At 58.0% G+C, this 13,245-nt stretch overlaps 2 protein-coding genes across 2 annotated transcripts in view; one reads left to right on the forward strand and one right to left on the reverse strand.

Moving 5' to 3' along the window:
• Nucleotides 1-2,350: 2,350 nt before the first annotated feature.
• IRF3 (interferon regulatory factor 3) lies at nt 2,351-8,383 on the forward strand. Its single transcript, XM_006898725.1, has 7 exons — nt 2,351-2,515; nt 3,775-3,946; nt 4,032-4,102; nt 4,989-5,184; nt 5,286-5,657; nt 7,642-7,757; nt 8,195-8,383. The coding sequence occupies exons 1-7, from the start codon at nt 2,351-2,353 to the stop codon at nt 8,381-8,383; spliced, it is 1,281 nt and encodes a 426-aa protein (XP_006898787.1).
• Nucleotides 8,384-9,396: 1,013 nt separating this feature from the next.
• Nucleotides 9,397-13,245, reverse strand: part of SCAF1 (SR-related CTD-associated factor 1) — a 12,086-nt gene continuing 8,237 nt past the window's right edge. Inside the window, exons 6-10 of the mRNA XM_006898726.1 lie at nt 11,975-13,243; nt 11,437-11,519; nt 11,012-11,230; nt 9,753-9,881; nt 9,397-9,588 (exon numbers count right to left, since the gene is read on the reverse strand). Coding sequence (XP_006898788.1) covers nt 9,397-9,588; nt 9,753-9,881; nt 11,012-11,230; nt 11,437-11,519; nt 11,975-13,243 — 1,892 coding nt within the window. The remainder of the gene's footprint in view (nt 9,589-9,752; nt 9,882-11,011; nt 11,231-11,436; nt 11,520-11,974; nt 13,244-13,245) is intronic.

Genomic DNA, 13,245 nt, shown 5'->3' on the forward strand with positions numbered 1-13,245 from the left:
CGGTTGAAGTGATCCACTACACTGAGAAGCACCAGGGGGTGGACGACCACCTTCTGCACCGCCAGCTCCGGCATTGTGATACTCCCCGATTGCCAGGCCTGGCTCTGCGCGACCCGCGAACACCCGTAGCTGCTCCCGCGGCTCCTCCAGGCCTGGCTCCCGATTTGATTTCTTGACTACTGCTTTTCACAGGTGTTGGTTGATTGTGGATCCAAGTAAAATGAAATTCTTGGTAATGTCAATATTTTCCCCATTTATCATGATATTACTCAGTTGTGAGGATTTTTGTTGAAGAGTCAAAGAGTAATCCATACTGGGAATTCCGGTGGCTAATCATAGGTGTGTCAAACACCATAAATCTTACCCATCGTGGACAGTGTTTGGTGGAACTCCCAGATTGATTCAGGTTTGGAAGCAGGAGTGGCATCCACTTTCTAAACTACATGCTTCTGGAAACTCTGTGAACATAGAGAAATGGTGATAGTTATAGAATAGGTAGGGTTCAGGTCTTTTGTTCATAAGGTCGCTATGCGTCATGCTTGACTCAGTGGCACTTAATGACAACCTCTATCTAAGGAGTTTTGCTGTCAACCCTAAAGCACACCTTTGGGGGGAAAGGAGCAGTCTCTTCTGGTGCAATTTACAGCCTCCTGGAGGGTTCAGCTATGAATCTATTCCAGCCCCACAGCAAAGAGTTGAGTTCAAGTTGATTTGTGTTGTGGTGTAGGCAAATGGTACTGAATATACCATGAACGGATGAAATAACAAACAAATGTGTCTTGGAAGTAGTGCAACCAAATTGATCCCTAGAGGTGAGAATGGCGACACTTCATGTCACGTGTTGTTTTTGTTATATGCTGTCAAGTCGCTTGTGATTCATAGTGAGACCTGCTCTATCCTGTGCCAAATTGACTGTCTCCACATATCTACCCTCATTACCCCAGTCACTGTATCAATCCATCTCATCGATGGTCTCTTTATCTCTTTTTCGGTCCCTCCACCTTTCCAAGCATGATATCCTTCTCCAAGGACTGGTCCCTCCTTGCAACATGCCCAAAGTAGGAAGTCTCAGAATCCTTGCCTCCAAGGAGCAGCCTGGTCTCACCCTCTCCAGGACAAACCTGTTTGTTCTCCTGGCAGTCCATGGTATTTTCAATACTCTTCTCCAGCACCACAACTCAAAGGCATTAATTCTGCTTCTGCCATCTCTAGTCATTGTCCAGCTCTCTGATGTATAACAATCTTTGGGTATATTGTCAGGAGGGACCAGACCCTGGAGAAGAGCATCATACTTGGCAAAGTCGTACAGGAGAAGAAAACCCTCAATGTGATGCAGTGACATATTTACTGGGTGCAGCAGGGATGGCGAGGATGTTACAGATTGGGAAGGGTTTACTTCTGTTGTCTGTGGGGTTGCTACGCACCGAGCCAAAGTGACTACACCTAACATTCACAGGGAGCTCTGGTCGTTTTGTGGTAAGAAGTTGTGCTGCTCAACTGAAGGTACATGGTTTGAATTTGTTCCATGGGAGAAAGATGGGCAGTCTCCTCCTGTGTGAATAATTGCTTCTGAAAACCTGCTGTAGGGTTTGCTGTAGATTGAACCCAGTTCCACGGTACACATTTGCACACAAATCAAGTGCCTCTGATTTTAGACTCTCATATGAGAAGACGTACAAGGAGGGGTTTCTGTGATCCAGCAAAAGGTGAGAAACAAATGACTCGTAAGTTAATGGCACTGGCCTCTGTGTTGATGTCTTTCTGGTCTAAGAAGACTGTGCCTAGGCAAGTTCTTTAGTGTTTTGTGCAAATATGACTTTTTCTCTGCCTGAAAAGGCCGGGGACCATCCCCACATTTCTGGCAATGGTCAGCAGCTCTGGCAGTTTGCATGCTCAGAGAAGGGATGGAGGATTTAACATGGTGTGTGGACCGATCCGAGCTCAAAATGCAGTCGGACTTGAGCGGCAGGCGAAATAATTTGCTCCTAGGCCGTAAAGCAGGGACCTTGTGGGAGGGCGAGGAAGACCCCCTAGACCTGAACGGCATATTGGTAACTAGAAAGGTGGAATTCTGCCGTGGAAGTGGAAGAGGGAAGTGTTTACAGTGGACCAGAGAAGGGTCTACCCTGGTGGAAGTTAGGGGGTAGCTCGTTAGTACGCACTCAGGAAGCTACGGAAGGGAGGGAGACCTAGGTGAAGTGGGGGGCTGCTTCGGGCCATGGAAGGAGGAGGTCTCTGCCTTTGCACAGCACCAGCAGCCTCCTGAGAGGTTTGCACCTCGGCCCTGGAGACCAGCTGGGGACCCCCTCGCACCCAGAAATCTCCTGCTTCTCTGCACACAGGTCTGAGCATGGGGACCCCAAAACCGCGGATTCTGCCCTGGCTCATTTCACAGTTGGACCAGGGACACATAGAGGGCGTGGCGTGGCTGGATGCGCAACACTTACGCTTCCGCATCCCTTGGAAGCATCATCTACGACAGGATGCGAAACAGGAAGACTTCAGGATCTTCCAGGTACCTGGGGCTGGACACTAGAATGTCTAGGGGCGCTTCAGGTGCCAAGAATTTCAAGGGAGCAGGGTCAGAGGGGCAGGTGAGTACGTTTGGGGCGGTCCCTGTGCTTACTTGAGGGCTGGCATGGGCTTGGTTAGAAGGGAGAGGCGGGGTGAGCTCCTGAATGGGGCCCGGGAGTGGAAGTAAGGGAGCAGCGGGCGGAGCTAGACGGAAAGGCGAGCTTTTGTAATTGGCTGGGCGGGGCTATAAGAAAGGGGCGTGTTTCGTAGCCTGTGGGCGTGTCTTTGTGGCTTGTTAGGGGCGAGGTTCCGTAGCGGGAGGGGAGGGGTTACACCAAGAGGGGCGGGGTTATACCGGGAGGGGAGGAACTAAACAAAGAGGGGCGGGGTTATAGCGGGGGCGGGGCTAAACAAAGAGGGGCGGGGTTGTAGCGGGAGGGGAGGGGCTACAGCAAGAGGGGTGGAGTTGGAAGAACTGGTCCTCTCACTAGGATAAGTGTGAGAAGTTAGAAAATGGGACTAACATGCAAACACCAGGCCTCCCCAAAGGGAGAACTCTCTCTGGTGAAACTGGACGGAGCTGTATCAGTGAAGGACAGGTGGGTGGAAATGGTGGCAGTTGGAACTCCCAGATTCTAAGCATAGGACCCTGAAGATGAGTGGGCAGGAAAGGAAGCTGGAGGTCCTGGGGGAGGGACGGTTCTTGGTCTCAGGCTGCTGGGAGGAGGTTTTGGAGCCTTAACAGCAAGGATGCTTAAAGTCTCAAAACTGGGCAAGTGGCCACGAAAACCACAGTGTGTGTATGGAATTAAGAGCATGAGGAAGGATGTGGGGCTTACATAGAGTGCCCACGGGCAGGTGGTGGGTGAGATTAAAAGCCCATTAGAACCGAGGAAGGGAACTCCGGTGGGCTAGTGCTGAGCTGCACTGCAATCCCAAAGGCACCCAGTTCCTATCCACCAGCTGTTCCACGGGAGAAGGAATGGACAGTCTCCTGTGCGATTTACTGCCTCTGAAAACCCGCCAAAGGGTCAGCTCTGACTTGATGGCACCCGACAGCAACAGAAGAACCTTCTTAGGTTCTTGACTGATTAGAGGGCAAGTTTTTGAAAGCAGGAGGGCAGCTGGAAGGGCACATGAATCGTAAGAGTTTGGGAGGAGAGCTTTGCTGAGGTACGAGTGCTGGGAAGTGCATTGTCAGGTTTCCAGGGGAAGGATCGGAGTCTTCTCCCCAACCCTGCACCCTCTGCTTCCCTGTAGGCCTGGGCTGAGGTCAGTGGGGCCTACAATCCTGAGAAAGATAAACCAGACCCACCTACATGGAAGAGGAACTTCCGGTCAGCTCTGAACCGAAAGGATGTATTGCACGTAGTCCAAGACAACAGCAAGGACCCCGTGGACCCGCACAAAGTCTATGAATTTGTGACTCCAGGTGTGCGCAGGGCGGGCCTTTGCGGGGAAGACTGGGATGTGGGGGAACTGGCACCCTGCACAACTCATTGTCCTTTTTTGACAAGGGATCATGGACTTTCCTGACTGGGACCCTTCTCCAGACCCCAATGACAAAGGCAGTACTTTGGATACTCAGGTAAGAATCCAGCCTTCACTCCATCCCCCCCCACAATGGGCCTGGTCCAGCCTTCCGTATAAGCCAGAAAGGCAGTCTCCTAGGGGAGCTCTGGTGGCCTAGTGGCAAGAAGCTGCACTGCAATCCCAGAAGTACACGGTTCAAGTCCACCAGATGCTCTGCTGGAGAAGGAGGGACAATCTCCTCCTGTACCAGTCAGATCGGATTTGACGGTGTGTGTACACACACACACACACACACACACACACACACACACACACACACTAATAAAATAATAATACAATTTAAAAAAAATAAAAAAAAAGAAAGGCAGTCGCCTCCCATGCGATTTACAGACTGAAAATCTACAGTCGGTTTTGACTTGATGGCGTGTCACCACCCCCACCCCCAGGACAGTCCTAGCTGGGTGCCAGTGACACCGATTCCAGCTCACAGCCACCCCATGTGACAGAGTAGAGCTGTCTGGAGTTCCTAGGCTGTAATGTCTCAGGGGGAGCTCTGGTGACTCAGGGGACTGAGTTTGGGGGTGCTAACAGGTCAGGTTCACGTCGCAGCTTCGGTGCAAACTCACAGCCCTGCTCTGTTCCGCAGGGTCCCTGTGAGTCAGCCACCCCACGGCAGTGGCTTTGAGCTGATCTGTCTTTAGCGGAGCCGATCCCCACACCTGTGTCCCTCAGAGCTCTGAGATGTGTTAACTGACCTTCCGTGCTCCGAGAGGCAGGGTCATGGTCAGGGCTGACACGTGTCTCTTGCTGTCAGTGACTTTCCTGCTCAGACGGGAGCCCCTTGAGGGCCAGGCTTGGTCCGCCTCCCCTCTGTCCCACATCGTGCACAGGGTCAGTCCTGGAAACCTCTGCTGAAATGTCCACTCTGCTTCTCCCCCCAGGAAGACATCCTAGAGGATTTACTGAATGACATGGCCTTAGGTCCCGTCCCAGAGGCAGCACCCTCAGGCCTGGCCATGGCCCCTGAGCAGCCGCCCCCTCCCTTCATGCCGAACCCCGTTGCAGAAGTCTGTGCTGTCGGCCAAAACCCAGCCCCCTTGGCAAATCCACTGAGGCATCTGCTGATCCCTGAGGATGGTGGGTGCCAGCTGGGGCGTGGGAGGGGCTGGAGCGGGGGCCACAGGCCTGCTCACACCCTCTGTCCTCTCTCCGCATCCCCGCCCGCCACCTCTGCTCAGAGTGGGAATTTGAAGTGACTGCCTTCTACCGAGGCCGCCAGGTCTTCCAGCAAGCTGTCTACAGCCGAAGGGGCCTGCAGCTGGTGGGCTCTGAGACGGCAGACGGGACCCTGCCTGGGCCCCGGATCGTGCTGCCTGACCCCGAGGCGATGCTGAGGGACAAGGTGGCAGTGGACTACGTGAGGCGGGTGCTGAGCTCCCTGGGCGGGGGGCTCGCTCTGTGGCGGACAGGGCAGCAACTCTGGGCTCAGAGGCTTGGGCACTGCGCCACGTTCTGGGTCACCGGCGAGGAGCAGCTTCCGAGTGGCACGCACGGCGAGGTCCCCAAGGACAGGGGAGACATCGTGTTCAACCTGGGACCCTTCGTGGCAGGTGAGCGAAAGCTGGGAGCCCAGCTCAAGGGCCCCAGGGGTCTAATGCACTGAGCGCCTGCTGGTGCGAGTTGACTGAAAAGATGGTGGGGGAGCGTCCTTTAACCCCTAACATCCGGAGAATCAGCATCAACAGACCCGGGCTGAGTCCTTGCCCCCACCTTCAGCCCATTCTGCCACCAGCGTCTCTCCCATCACTCATACTTGTACCTGTTGCCATTCAGTCGGAACCCACTCAGCAGAGCCTCCGGTGGTTTTCTGAGGCACTGGAGGGGATTGTTCATTTGAACCCCTAGAGAAGTGCGGCCTTTTGATTAGCCTCCTAGCAACTATCCCAAGATTCTCCACTCCTCTTCTGGACTGGACACAACAAACAGACCATACTCCCTATTATGGGGGTCACTGTTGTTGTTATGTGCTGTCGAGTCCTTTGCGACTCATAGTGACCCTATGTACAACAGCGCTAAACCCTGCTCTGTCCTGTGCCAACCTGTCTCCGACGCACCAGCCTCCTTTAGTCCAATCACTGAATCGATCCATCTCATCGAGGGTCTTCCTCTCCTGCGCTGTCCCTCCACCCTCTCAAGCATGATGTCTCTCTCCAAGGACTGGTCTCTCCTTACAACATGTCCAAAGTATGTCAGACGAAGCTTCAGAATCCTTGCCTCCAAGGAGCAGCCTGGTCTCACCCTCTCCAGGATGAATTTGTTCGTTTCTCTATCAGTCCATGGTATATTCAGCACTCTTCTCCAGCACCACAGCTCAAAGGCATCAATTCTCTATCATCCCTAGTCACTGTCCAGCCCTGTTGCATAGCACACAATTGTGAAGACTATGGCCCAGATCAGGCGCACCTTAGTCTCCAGCCTGACGTTGTTGCTCTTCAGTACTCTGGAGAGGTCCCTGCCAACTAGGGAAGTCAAAACAACTCCTTGCCATCAAGTTGGAAGCGACCTTCCAGTGAATTCTCAGAGGCTGTAAATTGCACCGGAGGAGACAGCCCATCTTTCTCCCTCAGATCAGCAGCTAGTAGATTCAAACTGCCTGCCTTTGCGTTAGCAGGGCAACTCCTTACCCTCTAGGCTACCAGAGCCTTGATGAAGGAGCAGGTTACACAGTCAGAAACAGCTCAGAGTGCAGTCCACCAGGGCAGTCCACTCAGCTGGCCCAAAGGCTGGCCTCTCTCTGGCCCTTGGCTGCCTGCCTGCTCCGAGCAGACTCAGTGTACGTACAGAGGTGCCTGGTCTCCTTCATGGGTATGAGAAACACCCGTCCCTGAAGTCACTGCCCTCCAGCGGAACGTCCCGTGAGGATGGGCGAGCCGTCTGTGTACTGACCACTTACGGATGAGCGACTACAGGCAGAATTTTTTAATTACTTTCGGAATTTGACATCTTAACTAGTTACAAATGAAGTTTTAAATTGGCATAGAGCGTAACGTGTTGGACTGCTGAGAGACGGGGTGTTCGATCCCGCTGGGCTCCACGAGAGGATGGGCAGTCTCCTGTGTGCAGATTGATGGCCTCAGAGATCCGATGGGCGGTCACGGAGTCGGAATGGGCTCCACGCAGTGGATGGACTTTAGAGTTGAGAAGTGGTGGCTGTGTAAGTGCTCAAGCCCTTGAGCCACCACTGGCTCTTCAGGAAATGACGTGGCTGGGCTGTTTCCATCACAACCTCTGAGCCCCAGGGCTGTTCTCCTCTGTCCTGTGTCCCAGAATTGACCCCTACCTAGGATCCCTAAATGCCCGACAGGGAATGGATGGCTCCCCTCTGCACTTGTTCTGAACGAATGCTCAGAGCCCTGACGGCTGGGGGAAGGGGGGCACGTCTAATGTATGAGAACCATGGGAACCAGTCGCTGCATCGTGGGCAGAACCACAGTGAGCCTTGTTTGGGAAAGAGGTGGGGAAACTGCTTAGGTTCTTAAGGAGGTGGGGAAGGGGGCCCCCTTCCCATCCCTGACCAGCTCCTGGACCCCCCAGATCTGATAGCCTTCATCGAAGGAAGCAGACACTCACCCCGCTACACTCTCTGGTTCTGCATCGGGCAGCCGTGGCCACAGGATGAGCCGTGGACCAAGAGGCTGCTGATGGTCAAGGTACCTGCACCCTGGGGCCAAGCGGGGAGGGAGGCTGGCAAGAGAGACAGAGCCCCCCCTTGGCACTACATCTCGCAGAAGCCCCTCAGCAAACCTCACATTCCTAGAGTCCTGTCACCCACCAACACCTCGTCCCAAGGTTTGTCTGGGCTTTGAGCTCTCAAAACCGGGTAACAAAACCAGCTCACAGGAGCCCACCCAACCACAAGTTCTTTGCCCTGGGGATTTCTGGAAATTTCTAATCTAGAAACCATCTTTGGCATCTCCCTCCTGGTCAAGTTGGGAAAACGACAACTCAGAACCTCCGAGTTGAATTAGGCACCATGGGCTACACGGAGCCAGCTGGGAACTGTAGTCTGTTCAGATGCTGGAGGTGAAGGGGCTGAGGCCCGCGGTTTTCCTTAACTTGGGGTTTCTCCCCCCGCCCACCCCTGCAGGTGGTTCCCACGTGCCTCAGGGCCCTGCTGGACATGGCCCGGGTGGGGGGCGCCTCCTCACTGGAGACGGTGGACCTGCACATCTCCAACAGCGTCCCCCTCACCCTCACCTCGGACCAGTACAAGGCCTACCTGCAGGACCTGGTGGAGGACATGGATTACCTGGTCGAGGGGTCTCTGAACTACTGAGCCTCGCGCGTGGAGGCCCTTGTCCCACCCTGACCAATAAACTGGTTGTTGGTACAGTTGCTGCCTGTGGTCTGATGGGTGATGTCCCCAGGCCAACTCTGACCACCCCGGGCATGTCACTGCACGGGGTGACTGGGTGGACCCTGAGGCTGGAAATTCAAGGTAGCCGGAATGAAGTAAGGTCCGTTTCCAGATCTTTTTAGGGCGCGGCACCCTTTCTGGGATGGAGAGAATGTTCAGAGAGCAGAGTTCTCTCTGCACGGGGAGCCCAGGGACACCCCCATGCCAGCCTTTCACTTACGGGGGCCTAAGCACATCCTGCCTGACTAATTAGGCCGCCTGGTCGCACTGTGCCTCACTTCCTGAGTTAATTCTGAGCAGCAGCCGGCACCTGGCTCCGCGAAGCCCCAGCACCCCCTCCATCTGTGCTGCCGTAGCCACTGTCACACGTGCCCTCAGGATGACCTGGGGAGGAGCCCTGTGGGCACTGGAGGCCAAGTGCTTGGCTAAGCCAAAGGTCAGCAGTTCCAAGCTACCAGCCGCCCCTGGGGGGAAGTGAGGCAGTCCGCTTCTGTAAAGATTACAGCTTTGGAAACCCCGCGGTTTGGGCCCTCCTGCGGTCCTGTGGGGTCGCGTGAGTCAGAACTCCGTGCCCATCTCAGAGACGGGGAAACGGACACTGAGCAGGACCTGTAGCTCCACAGAACCCAGACTCCTGACTGTGGACCTCAAGGACTGGGAGTGCCCCAAACCCACATGCGCATTAAGAAAAAGGGGCAACGGGTGGCTTAGGGTAATAATTCATGAAATCTTTAATGAAATCCAGGGCAGGGGGCATGAACGGAAGGTGGGCAACAGGGACAGGCCTGAGGCAGGACGATGGGCAGGGTGGGGGGCTCTCCTCGTCCCTCGGCGGCCCTCCCCCGTCATCCCACTGACAGGAGGGGGGAGGTGGGGAGGTGAAGCCATAAATATGTCCAGGTTTTTGAGGTGAGGTGTCGGATGCTGGGGCTTCAGAGGGGGGGCAGGGGAAGGCCTGGGCCGCCCTTGTCAGGGGGTCCCGGCTCCTTGGGTGGCCGCGGGGGGCCAGGAGGGTCTCCAGGCTTGCGGCCATGCTTGCGGAAGTAGCGGTAGCGCTGGACGTAGGCCCGCACCAGGTTGCTCACCTTCACCGGGTTGATCTCCCCACTTTTGCTGTGGCAGATCTGGGTGGCAAGGGGGCAGCTGGGGTCACCACCACCCTGTGAGGCCCTCCACCCAGAGCTCCACTTGGGACTGGGATGGAAGTAGGTTCCCAAAGTCTCAGCCAACGTCCCCACGATGGAAGCCCTGACACCAGTGAGCCACCCCCACTGCACCCTGAACCCACCTTGTGGACAGCCTTCCGCAGGATGTCCTTGTACTCCTCCTTGGTGATGTCCTTCTTCTGGTAGTACGGCTTGATGGCCAGCTTCACCTCCTCCACCGCCCGCTCCTGAGTGTGCAGCTTCTTCAGATACTGTTGGGGAGGAAGAGGAGGGAGAGAAGACACAGAGGGTCACTGGAGACCTGCAGAACCCCGACCTCCTTGGCAAGTGACAGGGCAGGAGGTGGAAGTCCTGATTAACGTCTGGCCTGTTGCCGTCTTGCTGCAGTCACCTGACCACAGGCCAGGTCTGCGCATGTCACTGGGCCTCCTCTGGGCCTGACCGTGACTGTGACCCTCAATCTCCTGACACAGGTTTTGCCTGGTACGGAGCACAGGTAGGGGACAGCTAGGACCTGCTGCCAGGCTGTCCCACAGGGAGTGACAACGTCCAGCTTTGGCCACCAAGTAGATGGCAGGACGAGGGGCAGGGACCGTGGCGAATTCCTCATGACCTGGGCTGAGCGAGACGGCACATGGAGGACCAGGGACTGGCTGGGCTCAGGGAACTGTACTATTTAGTGGCAGCCAAAGAGACAGAGTGTGGACAGGAAAAGGGACAAAGCAGAGCCTCTCGAGAAGGGTCCTTTGGGTACAACTTCCAGTTCCCTCCCTGCGTCAGAATCAAGCTCGGCGAAAGTAGGAAGTCAAGGGACACGTACTGTCAAGCCATCACGTACTGTCCCTGGGAGTGTGGCCGCCCTGAGAAGGTGTCTTGACCCTACTGCTCCAAGGCTGGGGCCAGATGGGAACAAATAAACTAAGGCCTGAGGCAGCCCCAGTCCTATGGCTAACAGCCCTTAGGGCCACGTCCAGACCTGACCAGCCCTTCACTGTCGGGCTGTCCTGTCAGGACACCTGCAGGCTCTGGGGAGGGAAATCCCACCAGAGACACAAGCTATGGAGGGTCATGCCCTCACTTGCCTCAGACATTGAGGACAGAGTTGGGGTCCCAGGGACTGACTCGAGGCCACAGAGATTCTTTAAGGAGGTGCATCTGCAGACACACATAAACAATGCGACAGAGAGGGTTCCCTTTTCCACCCCCTGCTCTCCTCCCCGGCTGTGGGGCTCCCGTTCCTCCCAGCTTCACAGCGGTTTCAGAGGCCCTGTCAGCTGGATACTGCAGGTTCCACTTGACCATGGCCAACATCTGTCTCTGTCCTCACCCTGTCACGACAGCCCCTGGCTGTCGACGCTGACCCTGTCCCAGCCCCGCTCACCTTGTCAGTGTCCCCTCGTCCCTCGGAGCTGCTGCTGCCCTCCCTCTTGTCACATGCAGCAGCCAGCCCCGTGGGGGTGGGTGGCGTGGAGCCGCAGCCCCCCAGGGGGAGGCTGCCGGGGAGCAGGTAGCTGGAAGGACCAGGGGGCAAGCCCAGAGAGGTGGGTACAGGAGCTGGGGTCACCCCCAGACCCGAAGGGGGCTTCCTGTGGCTGAGGAGCTATGGGAAGAGATGGGAGAGGTGAGTCAGCGGTGGCCGGGGATGTGGGCCCCACCCACCCTGACTGCCCAGCAGCCCCGGGGCCACAGGCTCCTCTAGTGATGGATACCTTGCCCCAAGGCTTGCTGGGAGCTGTGTGGCTCCTCTCACGGCCCGAGGCCGGGGACAAGAAGGGGCTGCAGGGACTCCTCCCCAGGGGAGCCCACCTGGTTGGTGGCCTGGATTAGCTCCTGAGCCTTGGCTCGACTGGCCAAGTTGGCTTCCTCCATCTTGAAGAGAAGTGCGGTCACTGCCGGTGCAGGGGGACGAAAGGAGCGGGATGCGAGCTGACACAGGAGGAAGTGGGGGCGCTCCCCTGCTGCCCGCCACCCATCACCCCTCCCAGATCTCTGGACAGGACGGGCAGCCCTGGCTCCAAGTGGCCCTCCACCCACCCAGCACGTTCTTGGCACTTGGTGGTGCGAGTCTGAGAGGTACGGGGGAGTCCCTAGGTGACCGACCAGGTGGTGGCCGGAGTGAGAGCCCGTCTCCTGAGCCCTGGACCCAGGCCCTGGACCCGGGCCTCTCTCCTCACCTCGGGGGTCCAGCCAGGAATACTACCTCCTAAGCGGTCTGCTCTGCCCTCCTGCCACCCCACATTCTGGGCCGGCCACAGCCTTACCCCACCGGCTACGCTCTCCTGCAGACACCTGGGATCCCTCGAGACGGGCCCTCCCTGTCCCCCCAGCTCCCGGCGACACTCACGGGCCAGGACCCCGCTCGTGGTGCAGTCTACACCGGCCGGCAGGTTCCAAGGCATGGGCGGGGGCAGCGTGGGCAGCTGGGGGACGCGGGTGGCCGGCCCATCCTCGGTCCCGGAGTCGCCAGCGGTGGAGCCCGCACTCGGGGCGGCGCTGGGGGCAGCCGCGGCTGTGCTGGTGGCCGTGGTGGTGGCAGGCTGCTGTTCTTCCTCCTCCTCCTCCTCTTCCTCCTCCTCCTCCTCCTCTTCCTCAGCCCCATCTGGAACCCCGGCCTCCTCGCTGGCCTCTTCAGGCAGGAAGGAGACCTCGGGCGTCTTGCAGCTGCTGTCCACGGTCTGGGAGTCCGGGGTGAGCGTGGGGGCCGGGGGGGCCGTCTTGGGGGGCGGGGTGCTGGGCACCTTGGCTGCGCGCTCCTCTCCGGACCAGGACGTCTCCTCGGCACCCTTGGTCCCCGCGGCCTGGCTGCAGCTGTCCGCCTTGGACTTCTTCAGCGTCACGGGGCCGCCACCCCCGGCGCTCCCTCCGCTCCGCACCTTCTTGCGGGTCTTGGATGGCTTGGTCTTCCCCTTGGTCCCCTTGGCTTTCTTGGCCCCGGCCTTGGTCTTGACCTTGGTCTTCTTGGCCTTGGTGCTGCCCGCCACGGCCTTGGCCACCTCGGTGGGGGCCCGCTCGTCGGGCTTGAGGAAGGGGGAGCGGCTCTCGCGGTCCCGGCTGAACTTGACGCCGATGGAGCCCAGGCTGGTGGACGCGGCCTCCTTGGCCGGGGTGGTGCTGCTCACGCCCTCGCGGATGAGCACGGCCACCTTGGACTGCAGCTTCACCTTCCGGGAGGAGCAGGACGACGACGACGACGACGAGCCCGAGCCGCTGCTGAGCGCCGGCTTGGACGGGGGCCCCGAGGACGGGACCAAGTCCTTGGAGGCGCGGGCCTTCTTGGAGGACCTGTCCCGGTCCCGCTCGCCCCCGTCCAGGGCCTTCCTGCGGGAGCCCTTGTCGCGGGAGGACGAGGCGGCGGCCCCCGCCCGGCGCCGGTCCTTGTCGCTGCTCTTGCCGCCGCGCTCGTCGCCGCTCAGTCCCTCCGAGTCGTACAGCACCTCGCGCTTGGGCGACGCCGCGGGCGCCGGCGAGGGGCCCCGGTGGTCGGACTTGTCGGGCCGGCCCACCGTGATGGTCCGCTTGATGGCGAAGAGGTCATGGTCCGTGAGGTCCTGGATGGACGGGGGCACGGCGCCCCGCCGGCGGCTGTCCCGCTCGCTGCCCGACAGCGCGGACGCC

This window comes from Elephantulus edwardii, unplaced genomic scaffold (assembly GCF_000299155.1).
Source record: "Elephantulus edwardii isolate Elephantulus edwardi_28Jun2011 unplaced genomic scaffold, EleEdw1.0 scaffold00236, whole genome shotgun sequence".
Lineage (NCBI taxonomy): Eukaryota > Metazoa > Chordata > Mammalia > Macroscelidea > Macroscelididae > Elephantulus > Elephantulus edwardii.